At 40.4% G+C, this 18,450-nt stretch overlaps 1 protein-coding gene across 7 annotated transcripts in view; it reads right to left on the reverse strand.

Moving 5' to 3' along the window:
• Positions 1-5,327: 5,327 nt before the first annotated feature.
• The window catches only part of TMEM241 (transmembrane protein 241), a 56,271-nt gene continuing 43,148 nt past the window's right edge, over positions 5,328-18,450 (reverse strand). For 5 of the 7 annotated variants that reach the window (XR_005259751.1, XM_038162182.1, XM_038162175.1 and 2 more), the window contains 2 exons: positions 9,410-9,474; positions 5,328-6,030 (listed from right to left, as the gene is read on the reverse strand). Coding sequence is in view for 4 of the 7 variants with exons in the window: in XM_038162182.1 (XP_038018110.1) it covers positions 5,970-6,030; positions 9,410-9,474 (126 nt within the window). In the remaining 3 variants the exon portion in view is untranslated. The remainder of the gene's footprint in view (positions 6,031-9,409; positions 9,475-18,450) is intronic. The other 2 variants (XR_005259752.1, XR_005259750.1) reach the window with 1 other exon arrangement.

An 18,450-nucleotide genomic window follows, 5' to 3' on the forward strand; every position in this document is an offset into this window, starting at 1 on the left:
CTTATGCATGGCAAACAGTATTCCCAGCTCTCCACTTTCCATCTTCATTGCCTAATGACCCAGTTTCAATCTGAATAACCATTTCCTCCAAACAACATCAACCCTTCTCCTTATCAGTTTCCAAAGGGTTGTGCTGGCTGTTTTATTCAGCCAGCTTGCTCCAGGCAGGTGCTGTTCTTACACAGTATCACAAGGCACTGGCTGCCTGCAACTGCAGCATAAACAAACTTGTCGGTGCACCAGCTTTCCCCATCGGCAGTGGTACAGAAATATGAAGTTTAAGTGTAAACAGGGATCAAACTCCTACAGGAAAATGGGCCTGGCCTTTGATTCCCAAGCTGTACTGGCCCTCAAGTACTTGAACCAACATGAATCTTAGGGTAGAGCAACAACTTCTTCACCAGCCTCACCTGTGAATGTGCAAGTTTTCCTCCCTCTCAAAGCAATGTTTGTCAGGAGTCATGAAAGGTACAGGGCTGCTGATGGCAAACAGGAAGCAGAAAAGCTCAAGCACCCACAGCCACATCTCTGAGTGCAGTTATGGGATTTCACCCATTGCCTGGCAGGGGCACAGAGAGAGAGACATCCATGTCACAATATTCTTCATATACAGCCTTGTCTATATGGGCAGCAAGTTCACAGCTGAACAAGTCCTGGGCTATATGTTTTCAAAGAGTAATGACAGAACAAAAGACAAAATGTACTTATCATGCTCCCAGTGTGGCTTTCAAAGGGGTTTTGTATACCATCAAATCAAGAACTTAACATGCTGGCTGGCTACTCCAACCTACTCTGGAAGCCAAGGCAATTCTTAAACGGTAGAAGAGTAATGTGACTCCTTCCCATCACAGATACTGAAGACTCCCCATCTTGGTGATCAAGAAGAGAGCACAACTTTTTTACCAGCATTAATACAAGAACCAGTCCATTTTCTAGAAGAAATCAAAGCTTACACAAGGACACTTTAGTTAAAAAAAGGGTTAAGCTTCCCAAACCAGGCAAATAATATGGAAAGAGTTACATAACCTTCACAGGCTCCTCTAATTCCTTTTTGGGACTAAACAGACATGTATTTGTAATACACCCTAATTTTAAAAAAGCAAAACAACAAGCCCACAAAGAAAAGCCCCAGCTCCCACCCCCCAAACCTATGAATAAGAAACACATTTTCAGAAGCAAATCTCATCCTATTTTATCTCCTCGTACAAAAGTATGCCAGCCTCAATTTTTTTTTGTCCTGCCCCCAATCTCCTTCCCCTCACCCACGCCTTCTTTTCAAACCAAATGAGCCTGTCCCTGTGTCTATCCTCTGGAACAGGATTAAAGTTTCACACTGAGCCTGTTGCCGGGTTCACAGTAGCAGATGATCCGTTTGAAAGCTGTTCATTCAGCTCTGGGCAAGGCAAATTTGCCATGGAGTTTTCTTCAACCCATCATCTCCTTTAGCTTACAGGAGATTGAGAAAACCTTTCCTCAGCACTCAGTACAGCTCCTGGCAACTAACTTTTCTCCAATACTTAATAAAGCATGGTTCTCAAAGCATGTGCTATGTTGACATCACATTTCTTGAATTCTTTAGATCTTGTTTGAGGGTGGGAAATGAACATATGTGTCTATATAAAAATATATATATATTCTCATCCATCAACTCAGATATAGGTGTTACAAAGAGTAATGGTAAATCAGAATTCTATCCCTTACTAAATGTTTTAACAGGTACAGAGCTTCTTTTAAAAATAATTTTAAATGTTTTCCTATTGCTTTTTGCTAAGATCACTTGCTCTGCAACTTTTCAGCTTCTGTTGAAAGACTGGCATAGATTCTCTGCCAACACAACATAGCAATAAGCAACAAAATATTCACTTCTGTGTTAAGTATCAGGTTCATTTAATTAATTAAATAACATTTTCTGCTGGAAGCTACGTTACAACCGCCAGATCCAGAAGATTGTTTCAAAACAGAATCCCTGTGGCCTGCATTTCTGTAATCCACTTGAAGTCCATATCCAGCAGCTTTACCCTTCAAGTTTTCTTTTGATGGCACTTGGCTTTAAGCAGATGCTCTCTGTGATGAAGGCCAGCCACATGCATGAGTCATGCCACTGCAGTGGATAACACAAGCCTTGTCCCAATTACTTTGTAAGAAAGAAAAAGAGACTTAGAAAATAGGTGTAAGCAAGGTAGCATCAAAAAGGTATGACATGATTCAGGACCATCTCTGTCAGTGATTTGATCAAAACCAGTAGATGTAAAAAGGGCATGATGAGACAGCCCCCAGCACCTGCTGCCTTTTAGAAAGACCAGCACACTCCATTTTTTCTCTCTAGTCTCACGTGTTGACAACCCAAGAACAGTAAATTCCTTAAACGCTGGATACTGATAAATGTGGAGTGTTTTGTATCAGCTGAGCTACAGACCCACGCTTTGCATTCAGGCATTAATCGGTGTCATTGCTTCTCTGCAACCTAAAGGAGCAGAGCAGCTGCTCAGACCTTCCTCAGAGCTGTGTGTTCGGCACTTTGTATTTTTGACTGACTCAAAAAAGGTCAATTAGATATAAATGGTCCAACCTTGCATATTCCTGCTTCAAATTACTTAACATAACTGTTCGTGAGTCTTGCAGGAGCTATTTTAAGCTTGAACTTCTGAGGTTTCCTGCTTTGAAGATCACTTTAACAACCTTGAAGTGCATTCTTTATTATGCAGCATCCCTCCTTCTGTGGCAGAGGTGAATGAAAGTCCAGGGCACTGCTTTCTCAGGAAATCACCAGGCTTGCTCTACCACATCCCCTCCAGTCCCCAACCTCTGCAAGCAGCCAGTAGTGCCTGCTCTGCCACATTTCTCCTCTGTGGCCACCGCCTGCTAGCCTAGGGCTGTGAGGACAAAGGAGCCTGAACAGCACTGTGTCTCTGCTCCCTTGGGTGCCACTGGTGGGAACATACACCTTCCCAAGGGCAGTGGTGGAGAGCCAGGGTCTTCTTGGTGCCCTCCGAGAGCTGACCTTTGGGTTTGTACGACCTGCTCTGTACTGGCAGCTGAGATGCCATCTCGGAGCTTTGCAGCTTTGCCAGTGACCAGTTGCTGGCTGGCATCCTCAGCCCAGAACACGTGTTGAGAAAGGCACCACTTATTCCAACAGCCAGAAGTCCCCCAAGGGATCTCGCCCCACCACTGCTTGCCCCACCACAGGGCTGACCCTTTGACAGCTCACTGTGAGCAGCACTGGACCAGCCCTTGGCTCACAGGACTATGCCAGAGGCAGATACCACACTGGAACCTGGCCCTGCTGCCCCCTCTGCCACAGCCTGAGCAAGAAGGACGCCAAGCTGTGCCTTCAACACCTTAAGACAACGCCAAATATGCAAAGATGGATTTTGAAGGCCACTGAGCTCTATTTCCACCTGAATTTGAGTTTTCAGCACGACTGATGAGCTTCATGCTGCTCTGCAGGGGTCACCCTCACATGTAGCAGGTGGGGCTGGCTCAGAGGGTACTGAACCAGTCGTGTTTGACAGAGGAGCCCAACTCCACTGCTCACTGCAGTTCTTTGCTTTGCTTACATAGCAATCAGTTTAAACCTGTGCTTTTTACTTACCTCAAGCAGAGTCTCAGAAATGCAAGCAGGCGGCATTAAGGCACAAAAAATGCAAGCAGAAGTTATACAGTTCAGTGTTGTTTATCATGCGTGAGTTAAATAAAAAGGCAGTTGCCTTACTGTGCAGGAGGATACTAATGCAGTATCTGCAGGCACTGAATTCCCCCAGAGCCCAGACAAGAGAAATGCCTGTTGCAGCCAAACAAGCTTCTTGCAGCCATGCCAAGATGCTCTCTGATCAAAGCACTATTGCAATCCTGGCTGCTGGTTTGGCCTCTGCCTTACCACTGAGACCACCAGCAAGAAAGCAAATGGGTGTTCTGCACATTGCTATGAACAGCACAGGCAAGATAGAGGAAGAAAAAAAAAAACAGACTGCAGCCTACCCTTGAAAGTTATGCAAGAAGAGAGGTACAAGATGAGCTTTTCCCACAGCAAGGGTTCCAGCTACAATTGCAAAACCTCAGCAATCACGCAGGGACTCTTCCATGAGGTCTCCTAGGGTCACTATTTACTTCAAAGTCAGCAGAAAGGTGGCACAGCAAGGATCCTACTGCATTGCCACAACTGGCTGGCAGAGAGAATTGTCTGGGGAAAGCCAGAATGCTGCAGCCATCACTTGAAGCACTGTATGAATTTACAGACTGGAATGCCATGAGGACCCATGGCTTACTGGCTGTATGGGCCCAACTTCCCATGTGGCTCATGCTAGTTTCTGGACTAGTGCTCAAGTTCAAGCATTTATTTTTTCATGCTTGTCCCTCTCTTGCCCCTTTCTTCCCAAACCGGAGTTTTACCACCTGGTTAAAAAATGGCTCACGCCAAACTCAAGCCAGAGTGGGACCCAACATACACAGACAATATGCCCATGTGAAGAAACCTGTTGTGATAGACTGAGATAAGCTTAGGTACAATATTGACCAGAGTACTTCTCCTATAAGCTTCTCTTTGCAGCAATTTTTTTCTTTCTGAAAACCAACTAATCTCTTTCTAAATTTCTCCAGTCATAGAAACTGACTGCAAACATTTGTAAAATTTACCTTCTTTGTTAACCTATGGTGTTTTGTTTGAAATTAATATGTAGCCATATTTTCAAGCCATATTTTTTTAATATGTAGCCATCTTTCAAGGAATTTGTTAGATTGAAGCCTCCGGTAACTGTAGCCTTGTAGAAACCATGTGTCTTGTCTAGACTAGTTACCCAGTTTCTATCTACAGAGAAATATGCACTTCCTAACTCAGCAATCCATTCAAGAAGGATCATCTCTGTGAGGGCAACCCTCTTTCCATTGACCATGAAGGAAAATTGGCCAGCTTAGGTTAAGGGACTACAATTTACATATCTAACAACAAGTGAGACAAATCTCTTTCTTCATTGAAGATTTGTTATCAAGTTCCTTTTACCACGTAGACCTTTCCCTCAATATAAACTCATCATTTGTTATTACTTTCACATAGATTGCAGGCTCTAATACATCAAGACTAATTTCTAACAGCCATTAAGCAACCAGAAGTGAAATTACTTTAATAACTCTTGAGATTAATTTCCTTACACTCTTTATGACACTCATTCAAGGTTCATGTTCTTTGTTTCCTCTTGCAATTACTTAAGAGACAAACCACTGCTGGGAACAGTACGTGTCCCTCCACCCCCTCCAGCTGACAAAAATTGGCAGAGTTCAAGAGAAATCTCAGCGAATGGGAGAGAAAAAAATTCACAAAGAGCAATCACTACAGATATTGAGATTTATTGCTGATTTTCCCTTTCTGAAAGGCTGTCAAACTGCCACAGTTCCAGAAGGGGATTATCTCCACAAGCCCTTTGGCCTCAGTCCCTGTGCCAGTTCAGACAACATGACTAGAGATCTGTGTGTGGCAGCTTGCTGCTTACAGAACAGTTGGAGGCAAAATCCATCCTTCCAGATCCCGAATTTATACATTGTTTGGTATGACCTGCTGTCTGCTTCAAACAAAAACAAAAAAAAAAAAAAAAACCCAAAAAAACCAACACTGGGAACATCCAGTGGGGAATGCTGCTTTTCCTGAGTTTAGCTCCCTGTGCAAGGAGCTGCTACTGAGTGGTGCTCACACAGAGCCATCAGCATGATACAGTGCAGTTTTTTCTTTACCACATCAATCTGATATAGTTGATCTTGTGCTTTGAGGCAAAGGCTCCTTACCATCTCTGCGAACTATGCTGCTCCCTTACAAGCACTATTAATAGCATAGGTTATTTTATTAATTAAAAAAACCCCAATAGATCCCTTTCCTCATGTCTGGTTGCACTTCTTCATTCCTGCTGCCACTTTTTTTCATGATAGTGTCTCTAGGCTGCAAGTCAGCTCTTTTCCAGCTGGTGAGATCTGGTTCCTCTTTATGTGCCTGTCCTTTCAGTGTAAACAAGCAATGCTTCTCCAACTCCACCGATCACAAGGCTGTAAACAAAGTATATCACAAATTTAGCATCATGCAAGGCTGCCTACTTGATACAAAAAAGTATTATTTTATCTAAACACATTCCAACCTACAGACAGTAACCCAGGTGATTTTTTCATTTGTCTTGCTAAGAAAATGCTGAAACCCAAAATATCTTATTCAAATGATCTCATCAGAAGCTACCTTTCCTGTGTTTTCAGGCTGGTGCTATCAGTAAAAAATGCACAGACAGGAATATAAATGGAGAAGGTTGCCCCTAGTTACAAGAATAGCTGCACACCCCTACACTAGGAAGAATAGGAAAGGAAGGCAAGAGAGTTTGAACCTTACTAGCCTATTGATTCCCTCTTGCAATTTTTGTTTGTATTCTGTCCTGAAAACTTGCCACTTCACAACGTCAGGAGGAGATGTAAAGCCTAGGTTTTGTGGACAAGGTGAAATCTGGGAAAACTTTTTTGTGCTGGGGTGATCCCACTGGCATAGTGAGGCCGGTAGAAATTCCTGTGTTTGCCTCTCTTGGTGAGGTGAAAGGAGCTGCCCCAGCCAAAAAGGCACATGTGCCCAAGCACTTCTTTCCTGTGCTGCTCAGAGCACAGCCGTGGCACTAAGGCTGCTCCCCAAGTTAGTCTAGGAGCAGGGCTCCAAGTCAGGATGAATGGTTTTACAAAAACCTTCCCTTAAATATGCTATCAACCCACTCAATGCATGCAATAGTTAATAATCCCCAAGTCTCCTCTGTTATCTCTCACAGCTGACAGGAATATGGTAAGATGCCGACTCTTCTCCCCTTTTAGAACAGTGCAAAGCTAAGTGTACTGACCTTTCATCTTAGCCCCATGGCTTAATTAGCTTATGAAACAGAAAAGCTCCTTACTGAACTTTATAAACAAAACAAACTTCTGTTAAGTTCATTTCTAAGAGTATTTTTTTCCCCCCCCTTGGAAAAAAAAAAGCATGTAAAGCTGAAGGCTCTTTGGTCTAATAGCATTACATTCACTTAAATCTTAGCTTTGGTGAGCTGTTTTAAAAACCACATAATTGCCCTTGTTCCTGATAGGAAAAAAATATTGTTTAACAACAGCACAATATCTTACAATTTCACAGTAAACACCCCTGGAAAGTAGGTGCTACAGACAGTCTGTGATGCTCCACTGGGAAGACAGAATAGCTTTAGTGTGAAATTACCAACAAGGAGCAAAAGGCTGCAAGCTTTTCAAAAAGGGTCTAAACCACTGAGTCTGGCCACCTGCAGCTGGTAACAACTTCTGAGTGCTTTTTTACTGGAGAGGGTTAACCTTCACGTCTTATTTCAGCTCCAGTTATAAACACACCCTATGCATTAATTCCTTTGGAATCTATGGTTGGATAATATACCCTTTATCCTAAAGGAAAAAAACCCAAAACACTACATACAGAAGACCTTAGAAATTTTTTTCCTGTTTCTATAGTTGTGTTGTTTTCTAAATTTTTAACAGAGATTAAAAAATAAATCTGTCTCTGACATACCATTTCAAAAATGAGATTGGCAATTATGTACAAAAGATAATAAACTGCCCAGCCTTGTTCTGTAAAAAGATGCATGTACCAGAGCTGTTCTTTAATATCATATGTCTTACATCAGAAAAGAAGAATCCCTTTCTGAAGGACTTCAAATCTTGGGATCCACATGCCCATGCAGTCCAAATTACCAGGCAAATGGAAACCATTGTTATATCTTCAAGATGAAGCAGAGCAAAAACCACGGCTAAATGCCAGCCCTTGATTTTATCTTCATTTTCCCATGTGGCAAACCCTCTAGCTTCTGTTTATAGTGGGGTGACAGCTAACTGCACTTGCCCATAGTTCAAAAATTAACATATGATATTGTCCATGACCACACTGGAGCAGCACTAAAATCCTCAGTGATTAATGTTCTCATGAGTACTTTGCAGCTGCTATCATCCAACAAACTATTTCCAGAGCTTTGCTCTAAGTCAAGGCACTGCCATTGCACAAGCACTAACAGAATTTTAAAAATTTTATTTAAAAAATAAATTAATAAAAGAAACTGTTTTCTTTTGTAATTATGACAATTGAAGTGTAACAGTGGCCCAACAGCTGAAGCAAATTTTCTTTTAAACATACAGATGTGTTCATCATTTACAGAAGTTTCAGTCCATATAGGGCAGGTGGCACATGTGCAGCTATATGGGTCCATGTGCTCACATTAATAAACATACACATTAATTTTTAGTGCACGTGTCAGTGAATACAGATGTAAAATCATAGCCTGCCTCTAGCACACATGCGACAGACCTGCACAAACACATGCAAAACATGGTGAAGAGCACCAAGTTAGTGGCCTAGGCTAGGAGTGTTTTGTAGATGCTTTGACATTGGTTAAGTCTCTGACATGCACAGGGAGCATGTATTTCCTAGAGCTAAAAAAATGAATAACTTACTTTAGCATTTAGAGACCTACATGTGCCTAAAATACAGATAGGAATCCATATTAACACATAAGTAAATGGGGCCGGTCTGAACTGGAGATTCTCCTTTCTATAAAGCTCTTATCACACCTGAAGAAAAGATATGCTAATTCCATTCAGTGCAGAGCTGAATCTTTAGGATGGAAATCAAACTGAATGAATCATGAATCAAGTGGAAAAAAGGAAGCTTAAAGTTTTTCAAAAGTAAGTAGATTTTTATTTCCATTAACAAATCTGTCCTCAGAGACACATGCCTAACCCCATATTGAGAAGTTATTTGCACGGCAGAAGCATTTAGGAGCATCAGCCATACTCTGTGATTCCCCTTCACTGTGTGCTACACAAACACAGATCAAAACCACTGCCTTTGACCAAAGCACTTTGCACCCCAATCCTTTATATTACTACCTAAAAAAAATCAGGTTAGGTGATTTGTACTGTGTGGCCAGCTCTGTTGTACAGCTCTGGAAAAAGTTTATTATCATTCTTTTTCTCCAGTTTAATTTTATGCATTGACAGTGCACAGTGTGTTAGGGAAACTCGAATGCACCCTCTTGGTTAAAAAGATACTGTCAGCAAACCTTGACTCCTGTGTTCCAGTTCCACCACTAAATTGCAGCATGACTTTGAATGGGTCATTTATTTGCCTACTGGATCCTTTTGCCTCATTGTAAAATGTGCTGAGTGAATTGTGGTGAGGCTTAATGTTCAAAATGTCCATGTTCTCCCACAGAGGCAGAAGAAACACTCTCCTATTACTATACTGCACCCATCATTGCACACCTGGTTCTCCTTACATGCAAAATAATACTGACAGCAAGAGAACTTGACATTTAAAAATATTTCCACATGAAGCACTGTGTGAAAATTCATCTTTACTGTTAAACAAAAAGCTCATGTAGGCACTTACCAAGAAATTGTTAGTACATTGGCAGTCATGACAAAGAAGAAGGGTGATAAGCTAGCAGTGATAACCTGTTAAATTGAAAAGAAGGAAAAAACACTTTGTGAATTTGTGATATCACAAATGAACACTAAAATACTTTTGCTGAAATTCAATTTCCATGTGTGCAGTCATATCTTCTTCTTTCAGTTGAAGATAGTATGATAGTCACACATCACAATTCGATTTTGACTGCGAGAGAATCCTGGACACAGCAGAGGCAGGGCAGGGAACCAGAGCAGGGGATCCATTGCCACATATCCCAGCTGGCCTGGCCTAGAAGCCTGCTGGCTTTTACTTGTTGACAGGAGACTGGGGAGAGCAGTCAGATCCCAGGTTTGGAGAGCCTTATATTTCTGAGGAGAATGAGAGCTTGAAATGTGTTTATAGGTGTATAAAAACAAAACAAAAACTAACAGGGTACAGGGTTAAGAAAAACAACACAACTTCAGTAGGTTTATGTTACAAATCTCTCATTAACCCCAGGTGTCCTGGGCAGAGAAACTAGAGACAAATGACTCTGCTTTCTGAGTACTGATCCCAGAAACAGCTAGATCCTGACGTACAATGGTTTGTAACAGATCCCTGCCTCAGCAGCTACAGAGCCACCACATCTGCAGCCTGCGTGCAGTTTTGGATGTTTTGCTGCCAGATGGATAATGTAAAATGGAAAGAGTTCAAAGAACAGTGACAGAGTCATTAGATGGGGGGATTGATTTTCAGTCAACAGTTAGGATAAGCAATGCCTGTGGGAAAGGAAGATTTGGTAGTGGTTTACAAAAACTTGGGAAACACAAGTGCTGAGGAATGAAAGGAACTATTTAGGTTAATACAAAATTGCCCAAGGAAAAAGATGAAATTAAGAGACAAAACATTTAAACAATTATCAGCTAAGATTTCCTAATCATTGTTTGCCTAGTTGACTCCCAGAGGAGACAGCAGAAACTTCATTCTGTAATCTATTACTTGTTAATGCTTCCCTACTGCTTTACATGAGCAGTAGGGAAGCAAATGCCATTTTAGAGTAGATTCTGTGCACCAGAGCTTGGACTAACAGTCAGTTAGTCAATACCTGCTACAATTGTTATGGCCACATTTTATAAGGAAGGCTCTGAATCTGCCTGGAGTGTAATCAGTGCAGGAACACATGCAGGAGTGGCAGGGGAAGAAGAGAAGGTTGTGCGTCCTCTCTCCAGTCCCACTCTGTGAGTTAGGCAGAGAGGGGACAACAATCTAAATGCAGCAGTGAGACCATGCAATGGCACAGGAGCAAAGGTGTTCCGTGGGGACTACCAAGGTGTGCCTCCTCTGGCCTCTTTGGGGATGTTTTCTACTTTAGGGAGATTCAGGTGTGCAGGTGGCTTTTTTCTTCCTAGACATTACCATAACTCACACCCTGACTGTTCTCCATGTCCCTGTAGCCCAGGTCCCTGTCAGAGGAAATGAGGCAGGAGATGGGCTTGATCCAGGCAGGATAACACATGACTGCAGGCCCACTCCATCCCTGCTCAGCAACCAAATTGCTGGTATCAATACAACCACAGTCACACCTCCTGATACAAATTTCATCTGACTTCAGTGTTTTCACACTGCCAGCCACAGCAGTGTACAGCACAGGCAATGCTGTACAGCTCTAAGCCAAGAGAAAAAGTGAGCTCCTACTGCTAGGGAAAATCAAAGGTATGTATCTACACCTATAGCCTTGTATCTATACATGTAACCAACACACAACTTAACGTGTATACCCAAAAGGGACTGACACAGGACAAAGACAAGTCACAAACAGAGAGTTATGCTTCAAACTCAAGATCATACTGAAACTGTACGCATTCAGTGGCCTGTCTCATAGTTATTTGCAGCCAGAGAGAGTTGACACCTACTCCAAACAGTAGAAGTTAACTATTCAGGAGCTGAATCTTTCATGCACTTTACCTAAAAACCAGCTGCGAGGCTGAATAGCCATTAGTTCAAAACCAGTGCTGTAAATTCCTTTTGCATCTTGTTCTACTGGGCTGGCTTTTCCCCTTACAAAGAGTGCAGCAGATGCACTGACCTACAAGGAACCATTTCTCATTTACTCTGGTGTGAATGCTTGTGGAATTAACTGTACTGAGCTTATTTTAGGTTAATGCTAACTTATAACATAAAAATATACAATACCAATTACCAGCCATGTAAACAGCAGCTGTACGCACAGAGCGTTCTTTTCCTTAAGCTCATCTCCTCAAAGAAACTGAAGTGCTGTGTTTGAGAAGTGGCACAAGCTAAAGTTGTGTCACCCACTCCCTTGTTGAGCCCTGTTTATTAGAAACTTGAGAAGAGGCCAAGGGCAGAGAAACAGGCATTCAAGAAACCTCCGAAAACAGGCCCTATCAGAAACAATACACCATTCTACTGTGATCATCCCAAACCTCTGCAAAAATGCAGGCTGTAGCCTTTTGGACTACTATAGCTGAACACTGTTGTATTTTTGAGAAATTATGTAAGAGTCTCTCAGTGCCAAAGACAAACAAAATGTGGGTTGGAAGAGCGCATGAAGTAAGCGTGTGTAAGGAAAGAAGAAACAAATCACAAACAAACCAAAAGGAAAAGACGTTGCTAAAATGTCTACCTTTGATGATTTATCTAAAAGAAGAATATGTTTAAAGATGAAAAACAAGTTTTCAGAGAAGCTAACAATGTAATTTGTTCCAAGGGAAGAATCTAAATCCTAGGGACACAGTAGAGAAGGTAATTTTCCTTTAAGTACATTTCAGTATTATCTGAAGTGTTTTAAGTGCACATTTAGTTTGAAAAAAAAACCCCACCTACACTGATGTTCTGAATGGCCTTAAAAAAAACAAAAGAAAAGAAAAACCAACAAAATAAAATCACAACAAGCTAAGTGCAGTAATCTTTCTTTCTTCACTTTAAAGGTCACAGTTGTCCTCCTAGGCATTCAGACGCTTTAGTAAAAGGAATGAGCTTTCAAGACAAAAGAAAGCAAGTTAAAGGGCAAACTGAAGTTAATGATTTCCAAATTTATTTTGATGCTGAATCTTTGAAACTAAGAGGTGGAAAGGAAAATTTTAATTAGCTATAATATGCCTATTTTGAACAAAGCTCCCCCAGATTTTGACATACAGTCACTAATTCTATCAAATTGTACAGGCTGGATGGTTGAATGCCAGCTATTCTGGAAACAGGAATAGCTCCATGGATTCTGCCTACTTTTAAAGGAACTGTGACCAGTCAGTATTACGAAAGCTGCTTTAAAAACATTCATACCCGGAAATTTTCTTACAAAATTCTGACATAGCTTTCAATGATTAGGAAAAAAATTCAACCGTAGCATAACTTAACAAAACATTTCCATGTGAGCTGAAATTTTTCCTAAGAAACCATTTCAAACCCTTCCTTGCATGAAAAATCAAATCAAAACAAAACAAAATAAAACAAAATAGCCTCCCCTCGAGATTGTTACTTAAAATAAATCAGTTTAAGTTTATTCTGTCATTCCATTGTACTGCAAAAATAAGACCCATTTTAAAGGAACACTTTATTAACACCTATTTGTCCTGATTCCAGCTATTTCTGTAGTTCCATTCACTGAGTTATTCACAAGTCATTTTAAAAATAACCAAAAACCTTGGCATTTCAAATTGTGCTTTTTACCTCCACCAAAACCAGGTCTAGTTCTTTACAATGTGTATCAGCATTGCAGGAAATGAGTGTATCCTTGTAATGAATACTTATCTGGGATTAGGTATGAGGAGAGTGGGCTGATCCCCAAGAGATTGGACCTGAATAGTCAAGTAACAAAACACATAAATGCTCCAATATTCTTCACATAAATACTATGGTACAAGGGCTGAACAGGAACAGGAGAGAAAACAGAGAGCAGTTCAGCCAGTTAGAGGTTCCAAACTTACTGGTTACAGGAGATGCTCAAATTCAGGTCCCCATGTAAAAGGTGAAAACTTCAGGTGTCCCCATTATTCTGGGAAACTGAGAAGGGCTCAGGTGCCATAAAACATTCCACACATTGCTTACATTGTCATTTACATTTAACAAGCTCCTATCAAGGACAATACAGCACTCCACCTCAGGATCCAAAGAAATTAATTCAATTCCAGAGCTCTAGTTTGCCCCTTACCAGGCTGAATTAACGGCAACTTAAAAAACAATGGCATCATTGAAATGCTGGGTAACAGACTAAGATCCATGCAGAAGAAATATCCCAATGTGTGGAAGAACTTGTTGCACAGTAGGGAGAAATTCAGCACATAAAATCACTTCTGCACAGGGAAAAAGTAGGCATAGGAAAAATGTGCTCCGATGCATCCGCTTTTTCTAAATCTGCTTTAGTGATTCCTGAGTGGAGAGAGGCACAATTGCTACTACTTTAAAGGGTTCCCAAGGAACTTTGATAGACAGACCACTGCACAACTCATGATGTGAATGATTTACTCCTTTCACCCTATCACTTTATGGTCAGATAAGAAAAAAATTCCAAAGAGAAAGTAAAATTTGTCTCATAAGTGTTGTTTTAAGAAAATGGAGGTGGGGGGGGAATGAAATTTATTTTAGAATAAGAGATTAATTTAGTTTACAGATAACAAAATAAAAAATAAAGACTGGAGAATTTCTTGCTGTAGACTTTAAGAACGGGTAAGATAATTATTGAGCCACCTTCCCTCTTAGATGTTTTTCTTGAACATATAACATCAGAAAACTCTGATATGTGGCTTGAAGACAGGAGATGGCATCCTAAGGGTTCCTGGTCCTTTGCAAAGCACAAATTTGGATCCTGGGAGATAAAGGAATGTGGAGCTCTGCATTCTTTGTGGCCTTGAGTTCTCCACTGATCATCTGTGGTTATACCACAGACTCTGGTGTGTCCAATTTCAATCAGTTCAAACCAGACATCACAGGCCAGATTAAAGTGTCATTCTTGACCAAGCTATCATGGATCCCCTTCAGCCCTGACTTTACAATCACTTCAGAGAAAGATTTTCAGACTGCAGAAGCTGGCTGTAGATTTTGAATATTTAGCATTTCTGAGTTGTTCAGGAAGATATTATTTATATAGCCAAGAACACAGATGAGGACATTTTCAAAATTTAGATTCTGATTTAATCTTTCTATCTGGAATGGAATGATATGGTGGGGATTTAGTCCTGACATGACCATGATTTGTTAATATTACCACTCTACTTGTACATTCCATATAAAACTATGTTTTCTCTGAAACTTTTAAACTGCTGAGAAGTTAAATGTCATAATTCTCACTGTGAAGTGAACACAGAACACTTTACAAAAGTTTTCTTTAATTTGTGTACACAGAGCCAATCCTTGTAACTTCACTTCCCCAAACTGCCAAAACCTCTGTCCTTACAAAGACGCGTATTTTTTCCAAAGAGAGTGTTTTGAAACAGCTCATTAAGTTCACTCACTGTTCAAAATAAATCATTCTATTTACCATTGGGTCATCTTCTCAAAACATCAGGAAAAAGATTCTGATGCACGTAACCTTTGTTTTCATTCTACTGTCGGAATTAAAGCAATATCAAGCTTTTTATAGACATAATATTTGTTCTGTCCCTCTTCTGCATGGTTTAACCAGCTGCTAAGATAATCATCAAAAATCACCAGGGAAATGGATCATTGTTAGTGCCACTGAAAACAGCTACGTCAAGACAATCCAGTACTACCAAAAAGATAAAAATTACAGCAGGCAAACATCAATAACAACACATAATTTTTTTCTTGAGGGGGAGACACTGAAATAATTTCCCAGATTTCAGAGTTATATCTCCTTTGTACATATGTTTACTGTAGAGTATACATAATGTTTGAGCATACAAAATGTTTCCATGCCAGGAATGGAAATATGTCAAAAACCCCCCAAAATCTTCAGAATAGAAAAAAAGAACAACTAATATTTTAATGCCATTCTCTCTATTCATTAATTCACATGAATTTTCTAAGCTTTTAATACCATTTCTCTTTGTTTACATACATTTTCCATCTCAGGTAGTCTACAAGCCATTTCCATCTAGCTCTCCTCTACTTCCCTTCATCCAAATTTAAGACAACAAAACATTGCCAGATGGGTAAATTCTCTGCACCTTAGCAAGAATACTTTCATTCACACACATCCAGCAGCTACAGAACCAGTTGAACAGATGAAGGCATTTACTGGGACAGCCAAACACATGGAAGAACACTGAGGGACTGGGATCTCCGCTGTCCAAAACCCAACTGATGTGGTCCAGCATGTACTGCCAAGTCTTTTTAAAATAACCCAGACTTGAGAGATTTTTATAGAGCAGGTGCTGACTGTGAGGTTTCAAGCTGCAGAAAGCCAGCAATGTTTAAGGAGAGGCACCAATGGCCACCTGTAAGCTCACTGATTGTGCAAGGCTGGAAATCTGACATGAGTTGGCAGCAAAAATCCCTGCTAAATATGACAAACATGGTACATGCCCTCCCTCACAAGAAAGAGAGGATGGGACTAGAACTAATATCAAGTCTGACTGGATTGCTTGCATCTGGGCAGGGAAAAAAAAGTACAAAAAAAGTACCAAAAAAAGTGTGTAGAAAAACCCCTATTTTTTTTCCTATGGTGATCAAACAAAATAAAGCACAGTTAGCAGCAGCGGATACTGTGCACAGGAGATCTCCTCCATTGTGAGCAGAATTAAGCATCTGACTGAATCTTGCATGCAGAAACAGACCAAAATCAAAGTAGCATTTGCTATTTAATTTTAGGTCAGCTTTGGAGATGATCTACCGCAGGAAAAAAACTTCCCTGGAAGCTTTCAATTATATTGCCTATTGCAATGACAAAACTTTCCATGAAATCATTAGAAGCTCAAAGGCTCTTCACAAATCCATTTTACAATACCAATATCAATCTCTGGTTAAAAAAGATACAGCAAATTCAGGCAAAATTCCTCTGACCAACTCTCCTTTAAAGTCTCCTCTCCCTATATATTCATTTAGCTGTATTAATCAATACAATGAAACAAAGTCTGAGACATTTCAACTTTGTTCTGAGGGTCTGTTGTTACCAATCAAAAAGCAAGATAAAATTTACTGCTTAACATAAGGGCTTCAGGTGATAATGCAGCCCTTGAAGGAGCACTACTAGTAAATCTGGCAAGGAAGGTTTCAATCAGCCACACAACTTTTTCCAAGGAAAGGTAATGAAGCTTTAACCTTGAACCACTAAAATAATAGCTCTTCCAAAAAGAAACAGCAATGCCATGATGCTGCCTGAAAAGCTGAGGAGCCCAAACAAGGGAAAGAAACAATTCAAATTGAAATAGATTGGAGGAAAGAGGAAAGCAAAACAGGCTTCGCTCTCAATTCTGCCCATTAGTTTAACACTAACTCGAGCACATCTGCTGTGTTATCCTCAGCCTGACCCAAGTGTAGACATGCCCTGAGGGATTTCATCCCCTGACAGACTTAACTGGAGACTGTCAGCCAATGAAATCAGCAGACAACGCAAGGAGTTCGTGCATTACAGCACACTTAGGTGCACACCGCTCATAGGAGGAGCAATGCTCTGCTCCACTCTTCGGAAGGAAGAAAACCCTTTAACCCTTCTGAAATACAAGCTGCTCCTTAAAGGATAACCTGGTGATGCTGGCACCATGGCAACAGTGGCACCATGGCAACGGTGACAGTCAGTACCTTCATGATCCACACAGCTTTGATCCAGCCACACAGAAGTTTTGTCAGCTGCTGTAAATTTATTTGCCCAAATGCCTGGACTCATCACCTTCTCTAAAGCATCTATTTTCTAAAAGGAGGTTTTGGTCACTCGCTTCTGCACTTTCTTTATATTTTATCTTTCTTCTTTCTATGTTTTTTTTTTTCTTTTTTAGCATTATAAAAGCAATGATGGTAATATCCAGGGGTTAAAAACACATTTAATTCCATGTATTGTGACTCAAAAGCAGGCAGAGCTTCAACATGCCTTAGCAGTCAAATGGCTAATGATAATAATAAAACTTAGTTCTAGTGTAAATGAGTCTGTTTTTCATAGGAATAGATTCTGACAAAGCTTAAAATCACCTACATGTTATGTTTAAAATATAGCACATACTAAAAGCAGAGGGAGAGGGTAGATCAAATGACACAAAATCAGCAACTTGCCCTCAAAAATATTTTCACAACAAAATGAATGCATGGACATTGCATACCTCCAGAAAAATCATTAGATATTATAGGGTGGTTTCTCTTTTTTACATTACAAATGCCTAAACCAATAATCTCTGTGCTGCAGATGAGTACTTCTATATATTAGCTTTTTGACTGCTATGAGAAAATAGATTTCTTAATTAGCCCTAGTATGTGCTTAAAGAGAAGATAATCCTCTGAATTTCTGTGGCTGGGTACCTATATGCAGCTCCAGTATTTAAAGACTTAGGTATGCCTCCTCTGCTTTCTATCACATTTATGAAGATTTTTTCAGTGCTGTTTTCTGTAAGTTCTTTTTGTTTCCAGGACTTGATGACCAATACAACCATGATGTTGATCCTACAAGTGCAAGGTGGGACCAACAGGTGGCTGCATCCTTAAAGCTTCCTTAAAATCATTGAGCATCCTGTTTTACCAGATTAATACATGATCAATGTACAATCCTTTCAGATTAATATGCTACAGTAACTAGTTTTTAGCCCTGAGCATCATCTAATTATCAAAACTGCTGAACTGCTGTCTAACTTAATCATTTTTAAATTACGTATAAGACAAAGGTGGCCAAGCTATTCTGCCTGCACTGTATGCATCTCATCAGCAATTTGGCTGCAGGAGAAAATGAACCATTAAGGTTTCATTTCTTGCCTTTGAATCACTTCTAGAGAATCCTCTGCCTTCACCTCTTTGAGGTATGTGGCACCTGTCTTGCTGCTGTCAGCCATTCCAAGACTTTAAACATAGCTCATGGATGGCCATTTTGAATCCTGGCCTTAATTTTCTTGTCTCCCCAGTGTCGCTCTCTTTTTCAAACTTTA

This window comes from Motacilla alba, chromosome 2, assembly GCF_015832195.1.
Source record: "Motacilla alba alba isolate MOTALB_02 chromosome 2, Motacilla_alba_V1.0_pri, whole genome shotgun sequence".
In the NCBI taxonomy this organism is placed as follows: domain Eukaryota; kingdom Metazoa; phylum Chordata; class Aves; order Passeriformes; family Motacillidae; genus Motacilla; species Motacilla alba.